Source organism: Serinus canaria, chromosome 1 (assembly GCF_022539315.1).
Source record: "Serinus canaria isolate serCan28SL12 chromosome 1, serCan2020, whole genome shotgun sequence".
NCBI classification, from domain to species: domain Eukaryota; kingdom Metazoa; phylum Chordata; class Aves; order Passeriformes; family Fringillidae; genus Serinus; species Serinus canaria.
Genome location: NC_066313.1, coordinates 41,487,571 through 41,501,344, shown reverse-complemented (window position 1 = coordinate 41,501,344; position 13,774 = coordinate 41,487,571). Strand labels below are relative to the sequence as shown.

Below are 13,774 nucleotides of genomic sequence, written 5' to 3'. Positions count from 1 at the left end.
CTAACAATCCGAGTACTGCTGGAATAATCTTAAAAGTTGGAAGAAAGGACAAGGAAGGAATAGGAAAACCCTCTCTATTTACATAAGGAAATTTCTTACTCAATTCCAAAATCTGTAGTTCAGATTATCAATCCCTCTAGTTTTCACTCAGCATGAGATAGGCTACTCTCTATAAATGACAAGCTTCTCAGGCTGTTCACAAATTTCCTCACTTGCCCCTTTGGAAGGGATTCTTATCAGCTGGTAATTCTTTGTGCTTGGTATAGGACAAGCATCAAACACAGACTGTCCTGTGATGGTGAATTATATGGCTCTCACTCACTGATATTTTAGCAACTAGGGCTGTGTGCACACAAGCTTCGGGATAATTTTTGAAACCAATCTTTTAGATATTTTATTCATTTCCAGTCCCACACTTTGCCTCACTTGTATTTCTTTGACTGAAGATGCCATAAAGTTTAACATGGGAGATGCTAACAGAAGCCTGTAGATGATGGTAACATGAGAGATGAAGTGTGTCAGGCTTACTCATAGAGCCTTTAGAGAGATGACAGCTAAGTGAAGCAGCCAGTATGCTCATTTAGTTTACCCATTTCTTGAAGCAAAGAATTTTGCCAGAAAAGACTTTGTCTACATATAAATTAAGAGCATTTAATGTTATAATATTTTAATTTAAATAATTCTGGTGGATATTTCTACATAGAAAGAATAAAATAAAGTGATGTAGATATGAGTTTCAAATACTATAGACGAGCAATACTTGCTTTTTTCTCTTAATAAAATTGAACAAATTTGAATAGGTTAAACTGTGTCCTAATCATCACCAAGATGTGTACCAGCCATATTATGCCTGTGTGAAAAAGAAAGATTTACGTTTATTAGAGAAAAATTTTAAATCAATTTCTAACTAGGAAAAAAAAAGTGATGTGGTTTTCTTTCCCTATCTATTCTTTTCATTCATCTTCTGCCATTAGTGGCATCCATACTCTGAATGCATGTGCTACACTTCATGGCAAAGATTATGAAGTGTTTCACCAACAATGATTCATGAGGATTCACAACCCCTGGGGATTTAGGTAAATATTTATGTAAATGTCATGAAGATCAGCAAACTGACTCACAGACAAGTGGTGTTTGTAAAAGAAAAATCACAAAGTTTGGACCCATCTTTTTTCTTACATTTTTTTCTTCTTTTGCCTATTCAGCTTAAAAGCTTACAATTCCTGTTTTCCAGATATGTCAAGTGTGCACACAGATCCAGAGAAGTAATGGAAACTTACAAGATTACAAGAGCAGCAAATGGGGCGACCCAAGCATCTGACCATGTTTTTGTTTAGAAAATATTAACTTGTGGTTGAACACCTATTCTTCTTATAAAGAAAGTAAATGTGTTGCATGAGCAACATCTAATGAGTTCTCCTGACATGGTGCCTGAAAGGAGATGAAAGGATGGAGTCCCAGTCCAAGGAACACATTGCAATATTCTCTCCAGTCAGTGGGGGCACCAAGGATCTCACTTACGATGAAAATGTAACATTTAGTTCTCTTATGTAAACAGTACTGTGTCTTTAAAAATTTACTTCATAGATTGTGTCCAAACTGCAAGCACTGCATTCTTAAAAATGTACTGAGTGCTCAAGCAGACAGAATGAGAGCCTGATACTCCATGATTGTCCTGATAAGACATTTATGCCCTAAAGTTATAACTGTGAGAAACTATGTTTTCCAAGGATATGCAGGAGAGCAGACTGCCTGCCTAGTGTAGATATCAGGGAGGATCCCTGCGCAAGGTCGCATTGCTTCCTGCATGCCTACCAAATCCTAATTGTTTGTGACAGAACTGAGTTTTCCCAGGTTACTGTAAGATTTTGACTGTATGGCCAGAAGAGTTTAATGTAGTTCAAACAGCATTTAAAAAAAATTATATTTCCTATTGGTTTAGTGTAAAATAGGCATAAAGAACCAGAAGAGAATGTAAAGTACATGCAGACTTTGAAGGGATGACAATTTTCAGTATCCATGTCAGAAAAAACAAATATTTTATGAGACTCTTTCTAACAACATTGCCTTCAAAGCTAAACTACACCATGTGTTGATGGGTTTAATGATTTAGAGGGAAATCAATATTTTGTATGGTTCTTTCAGTACTCCATATTACTTTTCTGACACCCCAGAAAGTGTACTAGACTGGCAAATGATCTCACCTAAACTTTGCCTGAACTGCAGAGAAAGAGTCACAGCAGCAGTGAAAGCAACAATTCCTGTTCAGCAGAGAATTATCATCTTTTCTTTAAAGCTTGCATGGCATTGGAAAGAATTAAAGCCCTAAGTCACCAAGATTGTTTATGCCAAGAGGAAGTTAAAACTGAGGACAAAACAATTCCATGCAACGTATGGTTTGCTTAGTATTGGTACATGTGGGACTTTGAAGGCTGAGGACTATTCACTGAGAGGATTTATTTGAGCAGAAAAAGCTGGCAGGAGCTTCACTGGGAATTTCTAAATTAACTTCATGGATATTATGCTTTCCAGTAGTCATGTCTAGGGAATTTACATCTCTTGGGGTCTTCCTTAATGAAATCAAGAAATTATCTGGATTTTTACTTCTATGTTCACATGTTGCAGGAACCTCTCAAGAGCTAATTCTTTGCACTGGCAGAACGTATAATGAAATATCTTCAGACTTGTAGCAGGCACATCATAATTACAGTAATTTCAGTCTTATGCCTGAAAGTTCACAGGAATTTTCTGAGGACTCACCAGAAAAGGATCAAAGATTTTCTGTTTATGGGGGCTTACAGACTGTGCTCCCAATTCAAGTGCAGTATTAATGGTCATGTAGCAGTGTCGGCATTCTTTCACAGTGTGTCTGACAACAGAAGCTAAAGCTGTTCCTCCCTGCCTCTAATAAACAGCCTTGAACTTCATTAGTGCAATCTCATGGCATACCAGAAGTGCTCAGTTTAGCTAATCCCTGTCCAATCCTAAACATTCACCGACTGGTTTGGTTCTGCAGATGGCAAAATCTATAGTTGTCCCAGTGGAGAACTGGCATCTCCTGCTCAGAAAAAGCTGTGTCATCATGCTAAAGAAGCTCGCTCCACAAGAGGATCACACCTGGTAACAGTGGAAGTGAACCTGCCAATAACCATGTATTTGTGCCAGAAATCCAGTGTTGCCAAATATTACAGGTTCACTGTGAGATTTATGCTATTTAGTGTATTTCTTGAAGTTTCAGTACACTGAGTCTTGAAATTTCAGGAAAAGTGCAGCTTTTTTTATTAAAGAAAAGGGGAAGAAAAGTACTCTAAAATCTTACATTTGTGGTAAAAAGCTTGAAAAAGTTTGGAGATATTAAGAGAATGTAGGCTAAAGCTTAGAAACCAGAAAGCATGCTGATACTACTTGACATTTTAAGTCTCTTGAGAATACAAGCATTTTGATCACTAGCGTTTGAAAATCCCACTGATTTTAACAGGACCCAGATTTCTCATGTCTCTTTCAGTCTTATGCATTTGCTAACAAGCTTCTAAAAGTTGTTTTTTTCTGACTCTTTTTTAGAAAGAAATAGAAAATCTAGCATTGAACAGCACAAACACAGAATAAAAATGACATGCAGCACAGAGCCAGCCTTGCCTTCATCCTGAAAAATATAAGCCCTTGGCATTGCAGAGGTTTGTTATGGAGAGTTTTATTATCTCAAGCAGCAGCAGTTGCACATTTTGAATTTAGGTCAACACATATTTGTCCAAGTGCTGAATTATGACATGAATGCTATCCTAAAACAATTTATCTTGTGTCTCATCCTTTATTACAGTACTTTTCTAGAGGAGTAGTCATGGGTGATTTTTAGCCAGATTTTGTGCTAAGAGGTTTCTTCTTATTTCTGTAACAAACTGCTATCCTGAAATATATCCTATTTGTCACGATTCTTAAACTCCAGTTTTTTATACCAAGAGATTTGATATAGCAAATCCTATCTTCTTGCAATTCCCTTTTAATTTGGTTTGAAATTAATGGAAATCCAGTGTGATCACATTAGGCTACAGCATGGTTTGGCTTGCTTTGCTATAAAAGGGAGTAAGATTGTCTTCCCACCTACGGACCAGTAACCTCTTGTTTGTTGAAGGAAATAGAAGTGTTTACTTGTTATCCTATGAACTTGATTCCCAGGGACTGACAAGTGCCTTGATTCTCCCTGGGAATGTGGCCAAGATAAAATAGCTAACAGCATAGCAAATAGTGTAATTTGTTCCTGAGAAAAGTCAGTAGGATTTCATTTTCACCTATGATTAAATGGGAGCATGATATTCTGCTTTAGAAGATATCTTGATATCTTTCCTCATTATCAATTAAAAAAAAATAGAGCCAGAGCCAAGATTTTTCTGATATAAATGTTCTTTTTTTCTTAAGAAAACTATAAAGATTTAATCTCAAACTAGAATATTTGCTGATATATAAAACAAAATATTAAAATTATAAAAAAAGGGATTTTTTAAAAAGAAATAGAGTTTTCTGCTAACACACTTTAAGTCAGAGATTATATTAACATCAAAGCTAAATGTGTTTGAATCCTCATTTCTGTGAACTCTTTTGTGGGTTAGCCAGTGGTAATGTTGTTAATGGATATGTATTTTTACTTGTCAAAAAGCACTGTGGTATCTGTAGGAGGAGCCTGTGTGTATCTTATCTAGCACGGAAGGAGAATGCACAGGGCTTCTGGGCTTAAATCATGGACATAACAGTTCTAGTTTGAAATATGCGTGTATTAAACCACTAATCAGCCTTTAACTGTTTTCCTTTTAAATGGTGGAAATTTCCTATGTGAGAATATTGTTTATAGAAGAAAAGTCTTGATGCATTATGAGAGGAAATATTATTGCTATATGCATGAAAAATTCTTGACCACTGCTAATCATACAGAGATACCGCAAAAAAAAAATCAACCTCACAGTGAGTTTGTTCTCTCCCAGAGAACACAGATAGACATGCACGTAGAATGGAGAGTGCACAGAATCTGGAATGTGGACACTTAAAAGAAACAACCTTTGGGCAGGTATTTTCCATTTGTCAGAACAAATTGGTAATGAATTACAAACTGGTATCATTAGCATCATCCTTTCAGCAGCTTTCAGGGCTGGGTGGTTTCCAGGGCTGAGAGCCTCAGAGAATATTTTAATAGAGACAGCAGCTGTTGATTCAGCCTGGTTGTTCTTTCTCCATTCATTCTGGCTCACAAGAAGAGCAGAGGCTGATGATGCTAAGGCTTAGCATTCACAAAGGTTGAAGAGGTCTACCCTGTATTCTTACAAGGTAGGTAGCAAATATTCATATTTCAAATATAAGAAAACTTAGGCAGAAGATCTGTGCTATCACAACACTTTGCTATCCACTGTGTGGGTCAAGGACAGAGGGTGACTGTGGTGGAGGAAAAGAAGTGGAATTGCTCTGACCAAGTAATTCCTACCTCCCAAATATTACAGGCTGGTGGATATGCCCTGTCAGCCTCACATGCTCAGTGCCCTTGTGCCCTCCGTACATGGAACAACTCTGTCCTTGACATAGGGCATGGTACACATTCCAAGGGAAAGAGAAAGGGTTTTCTTGTTATTGTTGTTTTGTGGTTGGTTGGATTTTTTGTTGTTGTCTTCTGGGTAAGCACAGCCATGAGTAGATCCCTCCAGAGCGTGCATCTGCGAAAAACTTGAGGAGCTGGCTTCATTCTGCAGGTTTACAGTCTCATCAGTCACACCTTACATACCACCTGCCTGGAAATCCCATACATCATTGATGCTGAGAAAGGTTACATACCCACAGGAGGCTGAGAGAGGAAGAATAAAAAATTAGCTTCATAATTGAATAAAGAGAAAAAAAAGCATTAGGTTTTCGGTAACAAGATGCAGTGAGAAGTAGAATATTTGTCACGTAAACAAAAAGTAGGCAATCCCAAATACCAGCATTTTGGATGAAGAAGGGAGAAAGATTATGTCTAGGGGCATAGTATGCAGCTTGGTTAGCCTATGAAGAAGAAAAATGAAACAAAGGCTTACACACTGTCTCTCTGATTTAAGGGATCACTTTCTCCACAGGGAGTCAGTGAGGTGTGGAGCTGCTTCCTTCAAAGCCTGGCTTCGCTGACCTTCAATAAAGCGACAAACCTCCGCAGTCGCGAACTCCCGCCGGCCGCTCTGCTCCGCGGGCAGCGCGCCGGGCGCGGCCGTGACGGCGCGGCGGGGGCGGTGCTGGGCCCGGTGCCCGCCCCGACATGGCTGCTTCCTGCAGGTAACGCGCCCGCCGGGCCGGGGCTGCAGCACCCCGGCTTCGCTCGCCTCTGCCTGGGGACGGGGAGCCGCAGGCGGCCTCTGCCGCTGGTTCTCCTCCCCTCCCCTCTCGCCGTGCCGCCCTGTGCGGGGAGCAGAGCCCGCGGCGGCCTGGCCGCGGCTCTGGCTCCATCTATGTCCCTGTCAGGACGAGGTGGTGTAAGCGGGAGAAGGCCAAGTCAGTGCCTTACGGCTGCCTCACAGCTTTTATAGCCTCCGCCGTGTGTACTCAGGGCAGAGAAGAAGGGACACTGCTGTGGGGGTGATGAGGACCTGGAACAAGTTGCCCAGGGAGGCTGTGGTTGCCCCAATCCTGGCAGTGTTCAAAGCTTTGAGAAGCCTGGTCTAGTAGGACGCGCCCCTGCTCATGGCACGGGGTTTGGGACTGGTTGATCTTTAAGGTCTATTCAAACCCTTAACATTCTGTGATTCCAAGACGTTCTCCCGTGGTTATTCCTGCTATCGTTGCTGTTTGCAGCGAGTGCCCAAGGCCCCGGGGGTTTGCGGGGTGTCGGTGGGAGGTTTGGTGCTGGCTGTCCCTCGCAGAGGTGCGATGGGACAGCCGCGGGACATGCCAGTGCCTGCATGTGCGGGTGCCTTCAGGCGCGTTTGGCCAAAGCTGCAGCTCTTAAATCTCACCTTAGGGCCTCCGGAATGTATTTTTTTCCCCCCCGGATGTTTATGTGAACACTGTGTCCTTATATTTCTGTTGTGGCGTGTCTGCGGCACAAAACCAAGCCAAAAGTGAGTAACAAAGATCGCGGCTTATCCCTGATCGTGGCGCTCCCTCTGCCGACAGCCGCCGCTCTGCTCTGCCCGGCCGCCAGCTGCTTCAGGTTTCAGAGGCGGCTTCTACAGCAAACAAGCTGCGTGCATTGCATTAAAGCTTTCAATTAACCTCGGTAGTAACTTCAGGCCAATTTTGTAACCGTAGCTCGTATTGCAAGGGGAAACCGTTTTCAGTAACTACTTCTTAAAAATACTTGTTGTAAAACCAGGTGGTAACAGTAATGAATTAGACAGTGGGTTAATCCTTTTTCTTCTGTAGTCGTATTGGCCTTTCTAAAGGAGGTGTGAGATCCTAGCAAATGAAGTTTCCTACTTCTATACAGTTCAGTGTGATTCCTTTATTCAGAAATCAGGGCAGACTTGGTTCTTGTGCCTGCTGAATTGAGCCACTGGTAATGATGCAACAGACATAAGACAGGGTTTAGACCCAGCTCAGACGCAGAACAAGGGAATATTCTGCTGTCTCAGCTATGCAGATATTAGTGTTTAAGATGCCTTCAGAAGCTGGAGGCACCAGAGTGATGCTGGCAAGCATGACACAGCACATCAGGAAGGTCTTCAGCTTCTTGAGCAGCATGTGAAAGGCTGAGTGTTGTGGGCTAGGTCATCTCTGCCAGTGTTACGTGCTGTTTAGACAGCTGAGTCCCACCTCAGCTGTCCCTTGTTCAGTTGTTTTGTTCAGGAGTTATGGAAGGATAAAAAGTAGTCTTTCAGCCTCAGTTTCTGTGCTAGTTTAACAAATATTGTGGCATGACTTCCTTGCTTTTGACTGGAGAATGTGGGCGTTTGTGAGGACCTGACTAAAGGCCTGACTAAACTCAGAAGTGCTTTCCCCAGAGATCAGATGAAGCCTTCCAGTATGTAGAGGTGTAAATGTTATGGGAGAAGCCTGACCCTTTCAGTTTGAAGTCCTCTGTTCTGCAGGCTCTATGACAGTGGTCTGACTGGTATGGGTGCTGTGCATAGCCTCCACGCTTTTCCATCCAAATCCAATTTCCTTCGTTCCAAAGTGTTATCCTGTCCTGTATTTTCGCTCTCTTTCTGTAAACTCACCAAGCCAAAGATGTGTCACTTTCCTGTGGAGTAGTTTGGGACTGCCTGATGCTCTCTGCAGAGGAACCTGTGCGTGTGTAGGCTGTAAAGATGTGGGCTTTTGTTTGCCTGTGTGGTAAATAAGGTGGGACAGGACAAGTCTTTTGCACCCAGTTGTGTAGATGGTGATGCTTAGGGACATAGGGTTTAGTGGTGGACTTGGAAGTTCTGGATTAACAGTTGAACTCAACCTTACAGGTCTTTTGTAACCTAAATGATTTTGTGATTCTGTAAAATATATTTGCACACGTTGGTCATAGTAGGCTTGCTGAAGGAGCCTGCAAGTCAGCTGAATCTTGGTAAGGATAACCCATTAGATGCACTTAGGAGAATTTACTTCATAAAAACTTTTTGTGCCTCTTTTCATGTGACTTTTATTTTTCCCCTCTCAGCTATCTTGGCTTCTAATTATCTTATGCCTTTGGGTGTTGTTTTTTAGTGATTTTTGGGGATTTTTTGGTTTCTTTTTTTTATTGTGTGTGTGTGTGTGTGTCTCACTGTGCTTTCTTTTTTTGGTTTAAGCAAGTTTGAGATTTTTTGGATCGTTATTTAACTAATGAAGGTTAAGAGGACCATTGGTCTCTTTATTTAACACTGCTGATTAAGTGAAGAATCTTACTTTGAACTGTTTTGAGCTATTGTCAATATTTTATAACAATTTTACTAGCATATCAGTGCTTGTTTAAAACAAAATTTTTTGCTAAGTCATTCAACACAAACTTGCAGCTAATACTAATATGAGGGGGTTTTTTACCTTTACCATTTTTTGTGGTACATTGTCATATTATCATGGGTGTGTCTGCACTTTAGGTATTGGGAAGCACCTCTGCAGTCATGCAAGCCAGAAGGCATGCAAGTGGATGAGTGACTGTTGGGGCAGTTGACAGAGTTAAATAATTACATATAGGGGTGATTAACCTAGTTTTGTTTTGTTTTTTTCCCTTAAAAATAACTGAAACAAAACCATTTTTTGACAGGAAGAGAAGATGGAAGGATTGTTGTTTCGTCAGTGATGTTAAAAGCATGGAATAGGACAGACAGCTGCAGTTGGATTGTCCAGCTATATTGTTAGGAGGATTTTTGGCAAAGAAGAGAAGATACCTCTAAAATACAGGTAAGGGGTTGTGTTATGGGGAGAGATAAAGTCAAAATCAAACTGCATCAATGTCTGGGAGCTGTGTCTTGCATGAGATCTGGACTGGTCCCTTGAATTTTAAGGAAGTAGAAAAAAGAAAGGAAAAGAATGTAGGCTCAAAGAAACATGGGAAGGTACTGTATGATCTCAATGTAGTGTTAGACCAAAAATGGCAAAAGATGCAGCAAAACCCGGAGAATGCCATTGACCTTTAAGTACTCATTGGTTGGTAAATTCTGTGTTGCCATGAAATTCAGTAGTTAAGAAATATATATATTTATATATATGTACAGAGTTTTCTGTTTCTTCACACAACAGAAATGTGACTTCCATTAACTTTGGGTGATGTGGGGAACTTCCTAGTTGCTTGCTCTAGGACAGATAAGTACTGCACACATTTTTCTACTCTCAAGAAAGGCAAGTTTGGCCAAATGTCACACTTAGTTGCAGTTAGGTAAAAAGAGCCAAACATTTCAGCTCCAACTGAAGCATTTGGTGAGGCATGAGAATAACTAAAAAGCTGAGACAATGTGAATCTCATGGCAGTTCCACACAAAATTTTTTTCTCATTTTCTGCTCTGGAGAGACGGTAGAGAAAAGGAAATCAGCTGAAATTGCTGTATGAAAACAGGAGGGGCAGACAGGTTAAAACCCACAAATGGATCTAATTATACTGTGAATACAGGAGTGAAGAGGAAGAGAAAAATGGGGAAATGAAATCAACCATTATAGCAATCTTTTAAATCTTTATTTTTGGGGAAGATCCTTTTCAGCAGGACACTTACTGTGTGTTGCTATTTCTGTTTTCCAGAACACCAGTATGGAAGCTAGAACCAGTGAAGATCATTTGAAAGTCCAGAAAATGAAGAAGAAGGTGTTGAGGAAGCAGGTCAGAGCTCAGCATACGTTGATGAGACATGAGGGCATAAAGTGTGTCTCCCATGCAACACAGGTAGTTGTGATTTTGATGGTAGTGTTAAAATGCTGCTTATCTGTGTTCTCTTCTCACATGTGCCTTGTGTAAAGTGCAGTTTTAAAAAATGGAGTTCCTGTGATTGAGGGTTTTCTGTGCTTCTTTGATTTCAGAGCAGAACTGTACTTCAGCAGTTCAGGGTCTATGGAGAGACTATGGCCTTTGGATAAGGTTTATTTTTAACCTGGAGCAGTAGTTACTTGGGTTAAGGAGGAGGAAGAAGCATTGGAAATGCTATCGAAGTAGATAAACTTTTCTTCTCTATCTCTGTGTTTTCTTTTTTTTTCCTCAGGCTTTTAACTTTTGTACCTTTATATCTTCCATAGCTCTCTGTCAAGTGTAATTTGTCTCATCTAAGCTCCCCATTAAAAACATGTCTATCTTGGAAATCTTTTCCGTCTTGTTTTTATTAAGGTTGTGGTTCTGTGGGAGTTGAGCTGGTTGGCTGACTTGCAGCTGTTTAAATGGAGACAGCTTTCTCTTTCCTTGAAGAAAAGAGACCTAGCAGAAAGCTACTTGGATTTTTGATTTGTAGTGTTCTGTGCTACAAATTTGTAGTGGAGTTACAGCAGATCAGAGAATGGCCTGTGAGATAGTGATGTAGCAAAAAGTGACAGGAACTTGCAGACAGGGAAGGTAGAGTTTCTAATTTCACTCTCTCATTTATGAGGGAATACAAATGGCTTGAAACACTGTAGAGCAGTATCATTTCCCTATGCTTGTTCATCCTGATCCTGAAAATTCTTCCCATTCAAATATGGAAACATCAGTTAGATCTTTTTCCTTTTTTTAATAACATTTGGTTTAATTTTTGCTCAGATTTCAAACCACATGGACAGATGTTAATGACTCAGCAATCTTTTTTATATTGTAAACTCTTAAGTACAAAGACTATGTCTTTCTTGTGTTGCTTGGAAATGGGTCTGTAATTTGGGACTTATTCCTCTTGAAACTGTCCAAGGTACCAAACTATCCATCTAATCTATCCAAAGAGTAATTTTGTGCTCCAGCAAGGTCCTTATTGGTGACAGAACATTTGAATAAGCGAAATGTGAAACAAACTCATAGTGCTAGTGGTAAATTTGTGTCAGGAATATAGAAAATACTTCCAGGCTTTGTGCAATAGTCTGACTATCTCTGAATTAACATCATCAGTTGCTGCATGTGCTGCAGCAGTTGTGTAGTGGGGCCTTTGTAGATTAAGTGTGAAAGGAGTGGTTTGAACCTCTGCATGTCCTTCACACACATGGGTCTCTCCATCAATAACATTCCAGAAAATAGCAGTAATTAATAACGAGGTAAATCTTGGAAAATATGATCCTTGGCAGACAGCCTGATGCAGAGCTTAGAACAGATGTTAACAGAGCCTTCACAATAGGCATAATCACAGCAGTACTCAGTATGTAATTTTTTTTTAATAACCCTCCTCTTTGGTTCTAAACCTCATTTTCTGTTTTTTTAGAGAAGTGAAATGCTGTTGTTTGAATTAATTGAACATTTTTCCCAGCTGTTCCAGAAACCACCAAAATTATGTGTGCCAGTGCCACTGTTTGCTTGCAGTACACTTGTCACACATGCCACTTCAAAGCGTGCATTAACTGAGGAGGTGTTTCTGATAGAGCTTGCAAGGCTTTCAGCCACACTGTGTGCTGGGCAAGCAAAGGTTGCATTAGCCTTGTATAACAGGCTCATGGAAATGTAAACATCTTGTGCAGAATACATAAAAGAGGACTCATGGGTTTAAATTTTTTTTTATAGTGCTGTTCTCTTGGTAAAATGTTAGTTTCAAATGAACCGACAATAGTCACTAATCATTTTTGTTTTGTTTTTTAATTCTTTTTCAATTAGAGCCTGGTTATTGCCAATGCTGGTCTTGGTAATGGGATGAGTAGACAGCAATTGCTCAGAATACTAGAAGAATATGGAGCAATGGAAACAGTCTTAATGCCACCAAATAAACCATACTCATTTGTGAAATACAGAACAGCAGAAGAAGCCAAGAAAGCCTTTAATGCCCTTAATGGAAAGGAAGAAACATTAGAAGACTGTGGCCAAAACATTGTTCTATATATTAATTTTGTGGAAAAAGGTACAGTTTTTCTGCTTTCCTATATATCCAGCTTCCTGTATACTGCTTCCCTTTCCTTTTACTTCTTGGGTTGTAAATACAGGTAAAAGCACACTAGTTTTCATAAGCAGATGCAGAGAGTGAAAGCTAGAATCTGAGATTCAGGACATAAAGTAATCTTTGCTCCTTGTGATCCAGGTTAAGATACTCAAATTTCAATTCTATTACTTGGAAGCAAAAGGGAAAAAAAGATTTGAGTAATTTCCTGATCATTCAGTACATGGAGGTTTTGTGATTAAGCAGCCTGGAGAATCTCTGGGCAGATCATTGGATTTCTTGTGTGATCCTAATCTTACAATCTCTATCCTAGCTCCAAGAAACAAAATATGCACAATTAAATTTCTGTCTTTTTTCCCCCTTCCCCCCATTTCTTTTCTTTTTTTGGCTGGTTATAAGCTATTTACTACAAGAACTGTAGCTCTTTCTGTGAGCCTTCATAGTGTCTAGCAAAAAGGGTTCCTGGTGTCCGTCTGTACATTCTGCTAGCAAATAGCTTTTTTTGAGCTCTTAGGAAAGCAAACTGAATGTGCCAACATCAATGATGTTTTACTTTCACCTAGGTATTGTTCTGTACTCCATATTTGTACTTATTTGATTACAGAGTACTCTGTCTGTAGAAGGTGCTGATATGGTAAATCACTACAATTCTACAGAATTAAAATGAAATTCAGGTAGAACCTGAAGTGATTGGGAAATTCTGTTTACCATTATTTTTACAGGAAAACCACAAGCAGCTTTGTGTTTGAATACTGTAAAGTCTTGTTCATCTTATGCAGTAAAATTTTTAGAAAGAGCTGGAATGATGTAGAACTCAAGCCTGTTTTTTTCATGACAAAAAGGGATCATTCTTTCTCCAAATAAGACCACAGTGATGGCTCCATTGTATCACTAAACTACATTAGTGCTATATTCTCATACAAAGTAATTATATCTCCATAGGGAACACAGGTTTTATTTTCTCTAAAGAGTGACAAAATTCTCTTTTTTTCATATACCTCAGTTTCCCTGCAAAATGCTGTTCCTACAAGCTTGCCTCCAGGCTTAATGGTAATTGAAAACATTATTTCTCCAGAGGAGGAAAGGAGGATGTTGGAAAGTATTGACTGGAAAGCAGATGAAGATACTCAGAATGGTGGGTACAACTATAGGAATCCAGACATTCTGTGCTTTTATGCTGGTTTTTCCTGCATAAAAGGAAAAAGTTTCAGGTTACAGGAAGTCTACATATTGGGAAATGTATTGTCAGAAGTGATTCTGTGGTTGCTCTTAGCATTTTAGAAATTAGGTCTTACACTGCAAGTGATCAGTTCCTTGGGACAAGTGATCTGAATTGATAT

The 13,774-nt window shown here is 39.9% G+C and overlaps 1 protein-coding gene across 2 annotated transcripts in view; it reads left to right on the top strand.

The window, feature by feature from the left end:
- The first annotated feature begins 6,219 nt into the window (after positions 1-6,219).
- Positions 6,220-13,774, top strand: part of ALKBH8 (alkB homolog 8, tRNA methyltransferase) — a 51,128-nt gene continuing 43,573 nt past the window's right edge. Inside the window, exons 1-5 of one of the 2 annotated variants that reach the window (XM_050980963.1) lie at positions 6,220-6,282; positions 9,179-9,315; positions 10,148-10,225; positions 12,158-12,398; positions 13,438-13,569. In XM_050980963.1, the coding sequence (XP_050836920.1) occupies positions 10,157-10,225; positions 12,158-12,398; positions 13,438-13,569 (442 nt within the window). In that variant the 5' untranslated portion in view covers positions 6,220-6,282; positions 9,179-9,315; positions 10,148-10,156. Of the gene's footprint in view, positions 6,283-9,178; positions 9,316-10,147; positions 10,289-12,157; positions 12,399-13,437; positions 13,570-13,774 lie in introns of both variants that reach the window. The other variant, XM_050980956.1, reaches the window with a different exon arrangement.